The following is a 16,143-nucleotide window of genomic DNA, read 5'->3' as shown; positions in this document are numbered from 1 at the left end:
ACCATATAAACATATGGTTTCTACTTCGCGGATTTTCTTATTTCGCGGGTGGCTCTGGAACGCAACCCCCGCGATGGAGGAGGGATTACTGTAGTCTTGAATAAAAGTGTACTTGTTCTGTTCTACTTGTACCTTTTGTGAAAGTGTTTATTTGATATTTGGACTTCAGTTTTCACACATTATACATTTCATGTCTACATTTTGTTGTTAGTACTAAAACATGGAAAACGTTTGTCTTTTAGGTATGCGTTCAACATTTCTTGCATTTCCTGTCATCCTGCGCTTACATAGATCTTTGTAGACACAGAACACACGTGAAATGCATGTGTTCCAAATAACGATATATTTTTTAGCTTATACAGCTCGAGGTACTACCTCACTCCCTGATAAACAAGGCATGAGTTGGGAGTGGTTTTTGCACTTTCAGCGGCGGGGGGGGGGATCGGGGAGGGGGGGTAATGTATAGCGGGCTGCTTGCTGCTTTTCCTTATCGACACATTTACAAGACAAAAGAAGCTGACGGAAAGGTGCAAAGGAATTTAAGGTGGGCCGGATCTACAAGTTTTTTCGTAGGCTCTGGTAATTCTAGTATTAAAAGCCATTTTCTTCTGGTTCAAAAGGCCCTTGATGTCACTTGTAATCCATGGCTGTTCTTACTGCAACTACAATGTCCATATAGAAGTTGATGTAGTCAGTAGTGCAGTTAACAACCTCCTTAACACTAGAATTACCAGAGTCTATGAAAAAACTCGTAGATCCGGCCCACCTTAAAACCGTTCTCACCTCTCTTTTGTCTTCTAAATCTGCCGATTATCAGGAGCAGCGAGCAGCCGGCTATTCCATCCCCCACCGTCGCAGAACGTTCACTAAGTTTTCCCAGTTCATGGCTTGTTGATTATCTGGGAGTGACTGAACTGCTGGAGTTTTAGAATGAAAATAATAGATCGCTATTTGGAATACATGCATTTCATGCGTGTTCCGTTTCTACAGTAATCTGTGTAAACACATTGCTAAAACAGAAACTTTTTCATATTTTAGTAATAAATGTTACAAAATGTAGGCATAAACTATAGAATCTGTGAAGCCTGAAGTCCAAACATCAAATAAACACTTTCACAAAAGGTTCAAGGATGATACAACAGCTTCCGTGGCTTAACGCTACGGTTTGCTGACTTGGGGCACAACAGCCCTGTCGTGCTACAGAGACGTGAGTTCGATTCCCAGCTTTGAAGAAAGTGTTTTTTTTTTTTCCTCAAACGGACATTGAATTTATAAATTGGTATGCGCTGTAAATCGTTATCTTTAAAATGTCAATCGCGGTTATTTCTGTTGATTAATTCATGCTTTTTTACTTAGAGTCAGAACAGGAGCTTTTTCAGCTTATTCAGCTTCTGATCTGACTCAAACAGCGCCAGTATAACTTCACACCCGATCTGACGCTGTTCGTTTTCATTAATATTGCATTACTTCGACGATGTTTTCTGATTGGTACTATTCGGGTCATAAAATGATTTCTTCAAAATGTCACATATATTTGTCTCTTTCTTTTTTTAAAATGTGCGTTGCACGCAGCAACTGGCCACCTGCATGTTCTTGTGCACACTGAATAAGACAGCGCTATATGCAATCATCAGATTCAAATGTTAACAGTTATATAGCACCGAATGGAAATCAGCAGTTCTTAGCATTGCACCAAGCAAGCTGTCATATCAACCGCCTACTGTAACTTGCTTTCTTTTTTCTTCGGTTATAGTCTTGAATAAAAGTGCACTTGTTTTGTTATACTTTTACATCAACATATGTTCCTGTGTTTGAGCTACATGGGCATGCTCAAAAAATACACGTATAATGCCACGAAAAGTGCATGCAGACACTTCAGTACACTGCAGAGCTTTAGCGCGTCTTTATGTGAAAACAGCAGTATCAGATGGGGAGTGTCTGATGATTGCATATAGCGCTGAAGTTACTGCTCTTTACTATGCTTTCCTCTGCATGTCCTGGTGTACAAAAGAAACAGCATACAGCAACACGTGGGGACTGGCAATATTGGGGGAAAAAACACGTGGTGGTATGTATCGTGATACACTGCAGAACTATAGAGCGTCTTTATGTGAAAACAGCAGTGTCAGGTGGGGGGCGGTAGGGAAGTATCCTGAACGCGACTGAGACAATGAAAAGTGAATTTAAAAAAAAAATAAAGCTAACCTTTACAAATATCATAAATTACACCGGCTGTTACAGACTGAAATCAAATGTATCTTTTTATTCTAAAATAGTGAAAATAAGAACACTTCTCAAAATGGAGTTGTGCAGGATCGAACTCACAACCTTTGGATTCCCAGTCAGCAACTGATACTGTTGCGCCACAGAAGCAGTGATAGCTAATGTGTGTTTCTTTGATATTTGGACTTCAGGCTTCATACATTATATAGTTTATGCCTACATTTTGTCATTTGCTACTAGAATATTGTAAACCGTTTCTGTTTTAACAATGTGTTTACACAGATTACTGTAGAAATGCAACACATATGAAATGCGTGTGTTCCAAATAACAATCTATTATTTCTACTCTAAAACTCCACTTCACTCCCAGATAATCAATCAAGGCATGAGCTGGGAAAAGCTTGTTTACGTTCTAAGTCGTTGGGGGGATGGAATAGCCGGTTGCTGGCAGCATGTCTTTATCAGTACATTTAGATGACAAAAGACGCTGGCGGAGAGGTGAGAAGGGTTTTAAGAAGCGATTTAAGGTGGGCCGGATCTACGAGTTTTTTCGTAGGCTCTGGTAATTCTAGTGTTAATGTTCTCACTATGTGACCCCTGCAGGATATCCCAGTCCGTAGTTCCAAAGCAGTCTCTCAGAGCCTGCTCTGCCTCAGGGGACCACTTCCTGAATGAGCATGTGGTTGTAGGTAGCTCCTTCACTCTTGGTTTGTAGTGAGGCTGAAGCAGAACCAGGTTATGATCTGCTTTCCCAAGCGCAGGCAGCGGGGTGGCACTGTATGCGCCCTTAACGTTTGCATACAGTAGGTCAATAATCCTATTTCCCTGGGTATTACAATCCACATACTGGGAGAAGGCAGGTAATGTTTTGTCCATCGTCACATGGTTAAAGTCTCCAGTGATCAGCACAAGCGCCTCAGGGTGCTGTGTTTGTAGTTTAGCAACAGAGGAGTGGATGATGTCACCCGCTATCTCCACGTCTGCAAGAGGAGGGATGTAAACAATAAAAACAGTGATGTGTCCGAACACTCTGGGCAAGTAATAGGAATGCAGACTTACGGCCAACAGTTCGATGTCCCTGCAGCAAGTGGAGATTTTGACGTTTACATGTCCAGAGTTGCACCATCTTGTATTCACATAGACAGCGAGTCCTCCTCCTTTCTGTTTCCCGCATCTAGCATCTGGGACGTTAGTTGTTAGCCATGTTTCACAAAAACACAACAAACTGCATTCTCTGTAGGTCCTGACATTTTTCACCAGCGCAGCCAGTTCGTCGATCTTGTTTGGTGGTGAATTCACATTTCCCAGGATCACAGAAGGTAGCTGAAAGCTTGTATCGGCACTTCCTCGCTAGCCACTTAGCCTTTAGCTTAGCGCTGCCTCTGGTGCCACGATACAACCTTCTTACCTTGTCGGGTAAATAGGGAACCACACCGCCATGGGCCTTTGTTCTCAGTGCTTGAAGTTGACTACCTGAATAGATGAGTCTCGGCGTGTAAAAATCCGAGTCTCAGCGTGTTAAAATCCATGTCCATGTAGTAAAAAGTGTCCACAGGAAACGAATCCACATAAAAGAAAGTGGTAGAAGTGATCAGAGAAATAGAGAGAAAGGTAGAAATATAAAGTCGTACACAGAGCTGCTGGAAAGGCTGCCACTCGCAGTGGTGCCCGAGTTATATATGCGTGTAAGATCATAATCATTTTTCTTTCGTTGTTATCTTCATTTTGCTAAATCTACTTTGTAAATTTTTGTTTGTATATAACCCATTCATTTTCAATTTCACATTCTGCTGCAATCTGCACTGGCATTTCACTTTCTGTACACCTTTCATTGTCATGAATGAAATATTAGCCCACTAATTCATATTGTCAGAGCCAAATAATACTATCACCCGTATGATAATTCTGCAACGTCTTGAAATCCGTTCAGGTCATTCAATTATTGCTTGATTTATTTTCTATATATTATCCAGTATATTTGGGTGGCAGAATCACTCTGGTAGTGCTCAAGTCTGCAGTACTGCATGGGGAGCCCTGTTAGGGTCCTTCAGGGCTACTGGAAGATGCTACTGGCAGAAGGCTCTTCAATCATCTGAGCTGGGAGTGTTAGAATTGCACATCTGACATAATGGAAGTACTCCCAGGTTTAGTGTAGGAGGGAAACACTCAATTAGAGTGGAGAAGGAAAAGGAAGAATAATTGTGCATTGAAGAAAGCTGGTGACAGACCTTGAATTCAGGATTTGTTTTCACTGTTTAGGGTGCTTTTTTCATGGTTAGTAATTCACTGTGACAATACTTCTTCTACATAATGAGCTAATGTCCGAATATAAAATCATAACATTTTTTTTTACTTTAGTATTGGTTAAATCTCAATGTTTTAAATTTTCTTTAAGTATTTTATGTTGTTGTTGCAATGTTGTGCACGTTAACTCATCTGTTGTATTTTCAGACATCATCTCCAACCGGTTTGGATGAAACCTTTTCAGCAAACCCTGCAGTTGACCAGAGTCAAGGAGTAGGCACTACTACATCTGAAGATGATGAACCAGCATTTCCTCATGCTGAGTTAGCCAAACTGGATGATTTGATCAATCGGTATTTACTGTTCTTTTCTTACTTCCACACAACCTTTGTATTTTCAGCTTTGTGGATTTATAACCATCTGTGTGATTGTGGTTCATGAAAAATCAAAATCTCCTTTTCTGTTTATGTGCATCCGAGTATTTTGCTTTTGTGAACTTCTAGTTGTTTTTAGGTAATCTGAAATGAAAGCAATTCAAATCAGCTTTATTTGAATGTTTATTTAAAGCAAAGCAAGGTTAACCATACTCCTAACAACCTTCAACTCAAAACCAATTGCTTTTGAACCATCTTTCCTGGTGATGGAGGCCCTAGTCTCCCTTCAGTTCATCCCACTGAATTCTCAGCTGCTCCCTGGCCAAACAAAAGATAAATTGCTCATATGAGTCCTGGCCTTTTCCATGTGAACTGTGCCATGCAGCAGGTACACAGTTGGTATACTAATTACAAGCCCATCTCACCTCTACTGGCACTTCACTTTCTTGAGAAGCTGTTCTACTTTGAGGTCCTCCTGTGTTCCTGCACATTCCATCCTGTCACACATGCAGGATGCTTCTCATTTTGGCCACTTGTGCTCTCAGTCCCTTTCCTTTGGTCACTACCTGGCACTCATAACCATGGCTGGAAATTGGGAGAATGCGAGGACCTCTGATTTGGAGGTGCCAATTCTCATCCTAACCATTTTACTCTCCTCTCCAAATCATTCCAGTGAACAAACAGCAGATACATGAATGCTAACTTTCTTAAACTTTATGTTCTTCAACTCTCAACTTCACTGGCCATAAAACCATGAGCAAGAAAAGAGATGGGAGTCTGAAGCCCAGAATGATTAAACCTGACTTAAAGGCCAAATATTCAAGCACAAATCATTTTACATAATTACAAAGATTGTATGGTGGCAGCGGCCCTGAATCTCCATCATATTTTTTAGTGCTGTTCTACAAGATACCTGGTGTTTAATTGCACAAGGTCCTATGGTGTGCCTACTTTCCCCTTTATACTCTTTATTTTGTAGACCTTTAAAAAAATGTCTTAAATCCCTTATTCGTACCACTCTGTGATCAGGTACTTTAGCACTTACTCCCCCTTTCGGTTCTACGTCTGTAACCTCAGGCACCTGACAAGCTTAAGGCTGTAAGGTGCTGCAGTGTGTAGTATAGTCGTCTCTTGTTACAGTTACCCAGCTCCCTTTAGTTCAGGACATACACAACACATGCTGTCTTAGAAAGCCAAACTGTATTACAGAATATCTCATTTATTACAGAACATCTTTCATCCAGTAGAGATCCTCTTCTCCCAACTCCCACCTAGCAGGTGTTACTAGGGTCTTATAAGTACTCAGCAATCATTCACGTCAACGACTGTATGAATGTCTCTTGTCTGAATTTGCATTATGTGCATTATGGTATTGTAGTCACTTTATGCAATGTCGTGCTACTGTCACACAGACTGTGGGAAACATGCAAGTAAAAATGTTATTGTACTAAGAGCACATGACAATAAACTTGAACTTTAGACAGTTTTTAAAAGCTGACAGGACCTCTGCTTCTACTACTACATCTTTTTCTCTCTTTAATTAGACTGATTTAAAAAAGAAACTATGTTTAGGTAATGTTCATTTAAGCATCAATTTAAAAGTACAGAAGCATTAAGATTGTTGAACCTCATTACTGAATACCATGATTCATATAGTAGAGGTGTGTAAGAAAAAAGTAATCCATATTTGTTTTCCTTCTGTTCAGGCCATGCTGGGTGGTCCCAGTTTTGCCAAAGGGTGAATTAGAAGTTATTCTTGAAGCTGCTATAGATCTTAGTAAAAAAGGTAAGTGACTGTAAATGCCAAACTAATAACCATTTTTGAGTTTGCTTAATTCAATACAAGGTAACAGGATGGCAGAAGCTAAGCTGACAGAAGAAGGGTCCACATTAGGTGCCATCCCAGATGGTAGACTACACAGAGATTCTCTTTGGGCATGCATATATCCACACTCAGTCATACCAGGCCAGTTTTAATGTCAGCATTTAACCAAAGTTTTCTGTCTTTGAAATATAAGAGTACCCAAAGAAAACCAAAATAGATTGGTGGAGAATGTTTAAATGTACAAGTTTCGTACAGACATTGACCTTTCTGGGATTTGCAACCAGAACTCCTGGGCTGCAAGGAGAATGTGTTTTTATGCCACTGTGAACACTTTAGGGTCCTTGAATGGATGAAAAAATTCAAAATTGGTAAAAGTATTTTGAAACCAAATTGTTTGACTTTAAGCATATGAATGTAATGAATTACTCAGTAGCATACACATACTGAAGCAGTATCAGCTCAACTAAATTTGAAAACAACAGTGACCAAGTGAGTCTGTGTGTGTGTCTTAGTGGGTGTACTCTTGATGTTATTAACCGTTCTTAGACAAACTTGCTTGCTTTTCCCCATTTTACACAGGACTTGATGTGAAGTGTGAAGCATGCCAGTCTTTTTTCCGAGAGGGCTTGACAGTTTCTTTCAGAAAAATCCTTACAGACGATGCAGTAAGTGGGTGGAAATTTGAGATCCATGTGAGTATTGAAGGGAGTGAAATGGTATTCTGCATGTAGAATTAACACTTTCTTTAGTGATCAAAGCTTAGTTTTTGGGCACACTTGTGCCATTTTTCTCACTTTGGTCATATGATTGTTTTATTTGCTTGACAGAGGTGCATAATTAATAATACCCATCACCTGATAGAACTTTGTGTGGTGAAGCTTTCCCAAGACTGTCTTCCTCTCCTTGATCTGCTTGCGGTGGCCTTAAACCCTCGCTGCAAGTTCCACCTCTATAGTGGCACATATCCACCTGAAACAGTGCCCTCTGGAGGACAGCTAGTAGAAGAAGACATTCTATTTGCCCACCCATCTAATCCACAGTCACCAAAGGTAGGGTAATTTCAATTATAGATGGGAATATTTTTATTTTCCTGATAATATTGTTCAATAGACTGAATCCATCCTAAATATTTGTCAGATAATTTCAGAATATACAAACACAAACATGAAAAGACTTTTACTCCCAAATTCCACAGCCCTAGGTCAGGAGCATTTTGAAATGGATGACAAGCAAAACAATCACATTTAAAGCAGAATGCCCCAAACGTCTGATGATATGTTCATCCTTGTTGATGGCTCATTACTCACATGCCATCAGAAGTCATTAAGCAAAGAAACAAAATAGAATTGAATAGACCGGGGCGCCAATTGTGTGTTTCAGCTATGATTCTTCAGCCTTGCTTTAAATACACAGATCATAGGGACCCTAATAATGGTAGGACTTCATTCCAGAATTTTATTTATATAGTTCCTTTCTTTTTTATTTTAAGAATTTCAAGGACGCCTGTATCTTAAGCTCACAATGCATACAGTGTAGGATACCATGGCAAAAGAAAGCTTTCAAATTCTTCTAAAAACTTAAGTGATTCCATTATAATGATTAAAAAGTTGATTTATGATATTAGGTGGAAAATACAAAGTTTAGCAATTCTAGAAATTGACAAGCAAATTAAAGGGTCAGTATTTATTGCCTTTCTTTTTGTAGGAGTACCATTCACACCCACAAAGAATTGCTATTTTTTCTTGAAAACAAAGATTAAGTGAAGTCTGTCTGAGTTGTGTGTTTAGCAGAATCGCCTTAAAGGTATATTCCACCCTAAAATAATATTTTTTATGTTACTTGCTCCATTCACTTTGTAGTGATGTGTAATCAGAGTGTCTGGAATCCATGAGGTCTCCGTGGTGGTGCAACTTTTTTTTAAAGAACATTGTGTCGTGCGCTTTGTCGGTGTTAGTGCATATCGCCGGAAAGCTGTGTGGCCCTGAAGTGGTTAATGGGGGAACTGGCTAATTTCTCACTCACTTGGAAGCCCAACCAGCCCTCATTGATACTCCAGGGGTCATTATAGAAAACACCAACAACCCAAAAGGAAAAAAGGGCTCTGAGATTGAGACTGAAAAGAGGAATTTGTAAACGAAATTAGGAAAAATCAAGGGAGACGAGGAGACAGTGACAGAAATGAGTGGCAGAAATGATCACGCCAGTATGGTGGTAGGAGGGCAAGGCAGTCAGAATGCCCCATGGGGAGTGAGGCAAACATTGCTCTAGGGCTGATTTGCTCCTGTTGAGCATGTGGTACAACAGAAGCTGAGAGCTCCCAGGGTCATCCTACAGACACCAAGGATGGTGGTGGGACCAGGGAGCCAGGTTCTGAGCATCCCAGGTAGATACCAAAGTAGGTTGCTAGGACAAGATCTGAAGAGGGTGGATTGTGTTCATGGGCATCTCTGCCCTGTTGCAGCACCAGAAGGGGTGAGCAGGGGAGACGAGATGATAGAGACAGTGATGTGCTGCGGCTCCGAATGAGAAACCGGTTCTGACTCTTCTTTAATTCTTGATATTATTGATTTTATTTGTATCTGCTAATTGGTTTTTAACTTTCAAACAATGCACTTATTAAATGGAATACCTGTTGAAGAGTTTTGCACTGCACTGTTTGGACATGGTTTACCTTGTTATGAATAGATTCGCTAAGCACTTTTTCACCAGAATGATTGCCCTAGTCCATCTCAGTTATGATTATCAATGTCTCGGGGAAAGAAAGGAGCCCAATGCATCACATGGGGGCCAAGAAAAGTTTTTAATCTCGGGTTTTTATGCAGAATGGATAAAAAAGAAAAAAAAAATCATGTTGCTTGTGTTGCATAATCCACATGTGTTTTAGTCATTGGCTTGCTCAAAATGTGCAAACCAAATACTTTTGTAAATAAAATATTGTTACTTAATTCTAGAATTATTAATGAATATCATTATCAGGATTCCTAAAGACTGACAGGAGTGACTTTATTGACATGAGGACCCTTGAATTCAAAAAGCCACTCTCATGAGTCTTTGGGTTTCCTGTTTATGATGTCCTCCAATAGTCCTGGAAGTCACTGTTTTAACAATATTTTAGCAAAAAAAACATTTTGAGCATGCAGCTGGATGTTTTTCACATCAATCGAAATTTCACAGCACTGGCCACTGTTAACTTCTGGTATGTCATCAACTTCTTTCTCTTCATTCTACATTAAAACACAAGATTAAATTTTATATCATTTTTGGCTGGAGTATCCTTTAATGTATACCACTGGGCTACTCACTGGGACAGTCAATTTACTTCTGTACTGAGTTGAGGCAAACAACATGTGACTGAACACTGAGCAGGTTTGGTTAGCCCAGTTCAAAACCAAATAACTCCTTAATATTCTTCAATCATAGCTAATCTAATTAATCCCAACGTCCACCCAAAAAATTCTGAAAAATATATAAAGTTATCTTTTTTGTTTTTCATAAATTGTTAGGACCTTGTGTTGCAAACAATTCCCTACTACAAGAACATGACAATTTTCTGTGCCAGGTGTAACTAAAGATAGACAAAATGATCTGGCTTGATACCACAGTGTTTGTATGGCAAGTGACTGCAGGTCAACCTTGCTTATTACATTTCTGATTATTATTTTACATTGTTTGGGTTATCATCTAATATTTTACTCTTACACTGTGTTTGTCTTAACAGGGCTGGTTAGTGGATCTCATAAATAAGTTTGGCACATTAAATGGATTTCAGATCTTACATGATCGCATCATGAGTGGCCATGCCCTAAATGTTCAGATTATCACAGCTCTTATTAGGTATGTCTTGATTATTTTATGGTGGATCTAGAACTTTATCATCTCACAACTTTGTGTTCATCTCTATCTCCATAAGGAAAACTCCACAAATCTGTCCACTGTTGACTTTGCTATTTCAAATTGGGCTTTCATCAGCCATATAGCATCTTGCATAATTTCAACAATCTTTTTCCTTTATCACCTGACATAATAAAAAGAAACCCCAGATTACATTGTGGATATCTGCTCATTTCTTATTAGTTACATGTTTAGCATGTGTTTACCTCACTTAAATATGTATACAAAGTGTTTTGGTAGCAACAGAACAAAATGATTTGCCACTTTGGCTAACTGCTTATTATGATGGAACAAGACACAGCACCATATTGGTAATACTCATACCTGACAGATAGATACCAAAGAGTCAAACCTATTTATAATGTTGGCTAATAAAATACATTTAAGGGGAGGGTTTCACATGGGAAGAACATGAGTGCAATGAAAAATCAGATAAATGCAAGAGCAAAGCTGTTTTGCTCTATTTGACTTATCAGTGACATGCAGGATGTCCACAGACTTTTTTCACTCAGGCTTGCCTACTTGGTCAGTACCACCAAAGCACTTTTCCTTTCTTGCCATCATTTGTATGTCTGAAAACCATATTTTTTCTTTAAAAGAAGAAATTATTCCAAAATTCCTAATTTTAAATGGTCTGCCTGTCCCCCTTAGTGTAAAGAAAATAAAATCGAACAGACTTCTTGCTGTGACCCTCCATTGCTTAGCTCTCTGTCTTGCAGCTTTTGATAAGAGGTCCATGGTGAAGCTCGATTTTAAATCCTGGAGTTTGCAGGACTCTGTGTGTGTGTGTGTGTATGCCAGCACAACTCCATGGTTAATTGGGGTGCTTGGCTGATTGTGCATTCACATACAAATGTGAGCAGATCAGTCAGGGGCTCCATTCACACCTTAGAGTAGGCAGAGGACCGCACCTGCACCCAGTCGGGCAAGTCTGCTTGGCAGAAAAGGAGATCAAATTCAGATCAGATCAAAGAGGGAATGGAGGATAAGAAAGAGAAGAGAGGCAGGATGGTGAGGAGCCTGTAATGTTAAAAGAGTGGAAGCATATGGTCAGGAGTATGCTTTTGTCTTTCTTACTCTTGAGCCTTGCTAAGCTCCTAACTTCTCTTCTGCCATATTAGTACCATACTCTACCCTGGCCAGCACTTGTGGAATGGCCGGATGGCCACAATGACTCTTATTACAAAAAATCACCACAGCAGTTACAATTTTGTTAGTTTTTGATTTGTATGCTAAATCTTTCTGATGCTACGATTTTTATTAAGCCTGTGCAAATCTGGTATACATGGTGTATTATTTAATGCACACCTTTTCTAATGTCTCTAATTGTATGCATTCATATGATTGTAATACTTTAAGCTTTTTACTCCAAAGTGCTTCCAAACTGATAATCCAATGTGCTAATCATAAACACAAAGAGCAATTGATTTGTAGTCTGGAACCCAGTGTTCTTTTTCTGGCATACAGAAAATGAACTGCTGACTGCTTCAGCATTTTTTCTATTAAAAATAAAGCATTTATTAATGTTGGGTATAAGATACCTTGTTTTCTATTTTTTCGTGTGTGCCCTTTATGTCCTGTGATTCTGTATTTGTGTGAGTGTGCATATGTGTGTAAGTGGACTGGGGCCCTGTCTGGCTCTTTCCAGCAAAGCAGCCAGTCATACTGGGTTAGGTTCCAGCCCTCCTGAAGAACTACTGTTATTCTTTATTTAATGCATTCCATAGTCCATCAATTGACTTTTAATATATTTTATGATGTGCCACTATTTTAATGTTTTATGTGTATTTTTGCATTGTTTGCACCAACTGATTTTGCATTTTTTTTATTCCCTTCTAGACCTTTTGGACAATGCTATGAATTCTTAACATCGCACACAGTGAAGAAATACTTTTTACCAATAATAGAGATGGTTCCACAAATTTTAGAAAATCTTACAGATGACGAGTTGAAAAAGGAAGCAAAAAATGATGCATTGTCTGTGATAATAATGTCATTGAAAAACCTGGCTTCAAGGATACCAGGACAAGAGGAAACTGTGAAGAATTTAGAAACATTTAGATTAAAAATGATTCTTAGGTGAGGACAAACTAAATGAGAGAATAGTATAGTGTTAATGGAATCATAAATGGATGACCTTATTTTTCTTTTGGTGCAACACAGAGGTACAATGGTTAGTGTAGCTAGTTCACAGCTGCAGAGGTGAGGAATAATTCCCATTTTTGTGTTATACTGCTAAGAGTTCCCAAGCATGCAAGTCCTGAACAATTCCAAAAATGCCCACTAGAGTGTGAAATTCTGTCAAAAAAAGACTAGTAACAGGTGCAGTGGGATTCTACAGAAACGCTCTGTAACACAAGATGCTCCATAGAGCACAAATGGCAAAAAGGAATTGCCTGAAAAGGCAATCCAAGGTGAACAAGTCCAAATCACAAATCCAAAGCCAAACTCAAAAGCAGAGCACAGAGAGAATCACAAAAAGCACAAGAACTCACCAACTCCTTCGGACATTTGAGAATGAACCACCAGGAACTGTGGGCAATGATGGGCATGGGGTCCTGTCTCTTGGGGGACCACCCAGAAAACACAAGGCACATAACAAAGGCATTGACAAATAGTCCAGAACAAACAAAGAAAATTTCAAATAAACACAATCAAATTATTACAAACAAAAAATCAAAAATGCGTAAAGAAGACTTGAAACAAAGATTTGAACCTGTGCTAGGGGAAGAACCCTGACTAAAATATAACATTTTAGTCATCGGGTATGTGTGGGGTTTATATTTACTGCTCAAATTTAAGGTTCAATGATCAATTTAAGGTTAATTCATCACTCTACACGACTGAATGTGGGATTGTAAGTTAATGTGTCCATGTTTTGTTCCTGCCATGTGCCTGGGCTAGAAGAAGCTCCTGTGTGTGGTGATCCACTGCTGAAATAAGAAAAACAAACAAAGACGAATTATGGTCTAATGGTGATTGCAGAAAATGGGGTTACATGTTACCTGTCCCTGGTTGTGTGGGGATTTTAATTTTCTCATCTTATACACATGGATTTTCTCCAGAATATGTTATCACATTCCAGGTGATGATATAAATTTGCCTTGTGTGTGTGAGCGAGTGAGTCCAGTATTGGTCTACCATGCAATAAGAAACAGCAGGTCCAGACAATGACACATGTATTTTCTTACTGGCAAATTACATGGAATGCAGAGATGCCGCATTCAGAACTTTGATTAATGGCTTTCCACAGCAGTCTAAAAATATGTTGATATATGACTTTTGCTAGTACAGTACATCATGTGAAGTACAGTATGTGCAGTACATTAATTTTAATGGTTCTCCAGTATATTTTGTTTTAAAGTTACAACAACCTTTTTTTTCACTAAATTACATTTTTATTACCAGATTGTTACAGATTTCATCCTTTAATGGTAAAATGAATGCCCTGAATGAAGTTAATAAGGTGATTGCAAGCATCTCCTATTCTGCTCACCATCATGGCAATGCAGAGGAAGTGGAGGAATGGCTGACAGCTAAGAGAATGGCAGTAAGTTCTGAAATGTGTTTTGTAATGTTTCATTCAGACATTCAACATGACAGATTTTTTTTAATTGGTTATATACTACGCTATCTCTGTTTACAGTTTGCTTATTTCTCACAGTGAGGGTCTACAAATACTTAAAATATTATACTTCGCCCGTGAAAATTGTGCACCACAACCAGCATTGAGCAACTCCTTCAGTTTATAAGTCCTGAACTCTACATAAAGATTGTACATGTCAGTTTCATCTCATGTCACTTTGACTTACTACGAATGCTTTAGAAGGCGTCCATAAATTAGTATTTTATAAATGCAAAACTTACCCACTTCTCTGCTCTGCAGCTTCCAGTTCCACACTTTAGACATCAAACACAAAAAGGAACAGCAGGCATAGATGTCAGGATTGCCCTAGCTGTTTCTCATTGGTACACAAGAGTGCCCTGTCCTGGTGGGTCTGCTTAGATCGCAGTCAACGTCTTGTCTCCCTCTGTACACTGTGGTTCGACAGGTGCCACTCTGAGCCCACACCGTTAAAGACACGCTCTCTTTTCTATTAATGAGCTCCCGCGCTTTTTACTTCAAAACTAAGTGGCCGATAAACAGGAGTGTCAATGTACTCGTTAGTGTGCGAAAACGGTAACTAGTAAACCTGACGTGTAAAAATGTGCGGTATGTTCAACTTTCAAAGAGTTATAAAAAAAAGGAAACCCTGAATTATCTTCAATACTTGTGTAAGACCAAGGGTAAGCCTCTTTATAAATAAAAAGGACTATCTGAGTACAGCTGTATAGAAATGGGAATAACAGCATTAATGCAAATCCTTGTCTATTGTCTCTGTCACTAACAGGGTTTGCAGTTCATCATATTTAATATTAAATTGAATATCAGTTATCTACGCCTGCACCACTTTTACAATTTAGTGTGCTTTTTTTAGCATTAAAATTGTCGAAAGGTGTGGTGTTAAATACAAAAGTTTTTGAGCGAGTGTGGCCATCAATAGACCTGAACTATTGTCCAGCCTTGGTCTCCTCCTTGGTTTAGATTGTCACCCGGACTAGATTAAATGGGTTGAATGAAATTTATGGCATTGCTTTAAATATAGAATCTTGGGGCAGAACCAAAAGTCTCACATTCCAAGTAAATCCATGCAAATGTAAGCTTACTAATGTTAATGCAGAATGCATTTTTATTTTCAACTGCAAGTAACAAGCCTGACAAAATAAAGGAATATTCAATTGATCAATACTTGTTCCTTAACTCTCCAAAGCAAGTACTTGTGTGGAAAGAAAAATGACATGTGCATATACTGTAGGCACTGGCAGCTCTAGCATTTTCACTGCCCAAAGCAAACCTAATGATACTCCAGACCCCATCAGTCATATGGTCCTTTCTGTGACATAACAGTTTTAATAATTTTAGTTTTTGGTGTAGTGTTACCTATATCAGTTTTTCTCAGCCACTGGGTAGGTCGTGGTTTGACAAAAAAAATGAAAAAATACTGCCGTTTCAGCTACTGAGATGCATTGAAATACCACCCTTAACTCCCCCCTCCAGCCGCTCTTCGCATTTTACCAAAAGGCGATACCACCACCAACCACAGCTCACCGATTACTGTTTGTAAGTGGTCAAGTAAATTTAAAATGGTGAAACGGGTCCCGAGGCCAGAAAGGTTAAGAAATATTAACCTTTGCTGTATTACATTTTGTTTGTTTAAATGGATCACGGACTGATTTATGAATTTAGGTTAACTGTGTGTTTTGTCTTGGTAGAGTAATGTATTGCTCTACCTTACCCCTTTTGTATTATTAATGTGTAGCCTTTGACAGAATGCCTCAAATCTCACAGACTTACCACTGTTTATAAGGTATTACAGTATATAACTTCTCCCCACCTTCCCTTCTACATCTATAACCTCAGGCAATTAGGTGTAGTAAAACACAAGCTGGAATTTAGTTACAATTTAAACAATGTATTATTAATAATAATCATAAATAATAATATGCAAAGTACATTTGAATATTGGTAACCATACAACCTGGCTT

At 38.9% G+C, this 16,143-nt stretch overlaps 1 protein-coding gene across 1 annotated transcript in view; it reads left to right on the top strand.

The window, feature by feature from the left end:
* The window catches only part of LOC114651133 (probable ubiquitin carboxyl-terminal hydrolase FAF-X), a 229,739-nt gene that overhangs the window by 19,277 nt on the left and 194,319 nt on the right, over window positions 1-16,143 (top strand). The window contains exons 2-8 of the mRNA XM_051926139.1: window positions 4,675-4,820; window positions 6,548-6,627; window positions 7,246-7,358; window positions 7,494-7,715; window positions 10,385-10,500; window positions 12,397-12,636; window positions 13,966-14,107. Coding sequence (XP_051782099.1) covers window positions 4,675-4,820; window positions 6,548-6,627; window positions 7,246-7,358; window positions 7,494-7,715; window positions 10,385-10,500; window positions 12,397-12,636; window positions 13,966-14,107 — 1,059 coding nt within the window. The remainder of the gene's footprint in view (window positions 1-4,674; window positions 4,821-6,547; window positions 6,628-7,245; window positions 7,359-7,493; window positions 7,716-10,384; window positions 10,501-12,396; window positions 12,637-13,965; window positions 14,108-16,143) is intronic.

This window comes from Erpetoichthys calabaricus, chromosome 4 (genome assembly GCF_900747795.2).
Source record: "Erpetoichthys calabaricus chromosome 4, fErpCal1.3, whole genome shotgun sequence".
Classification (NCBI taxonomy): domain Eukaryota; kingdom Metazoa; phylum Chordata; class Cladistia; order Polypteriformes; family Polypteridae; genus Erpetoichthys; species Erpetoichthys calabaricus.
This window is presented reverse-complemented; position numbering and strand designations above follow the sequence as displayed.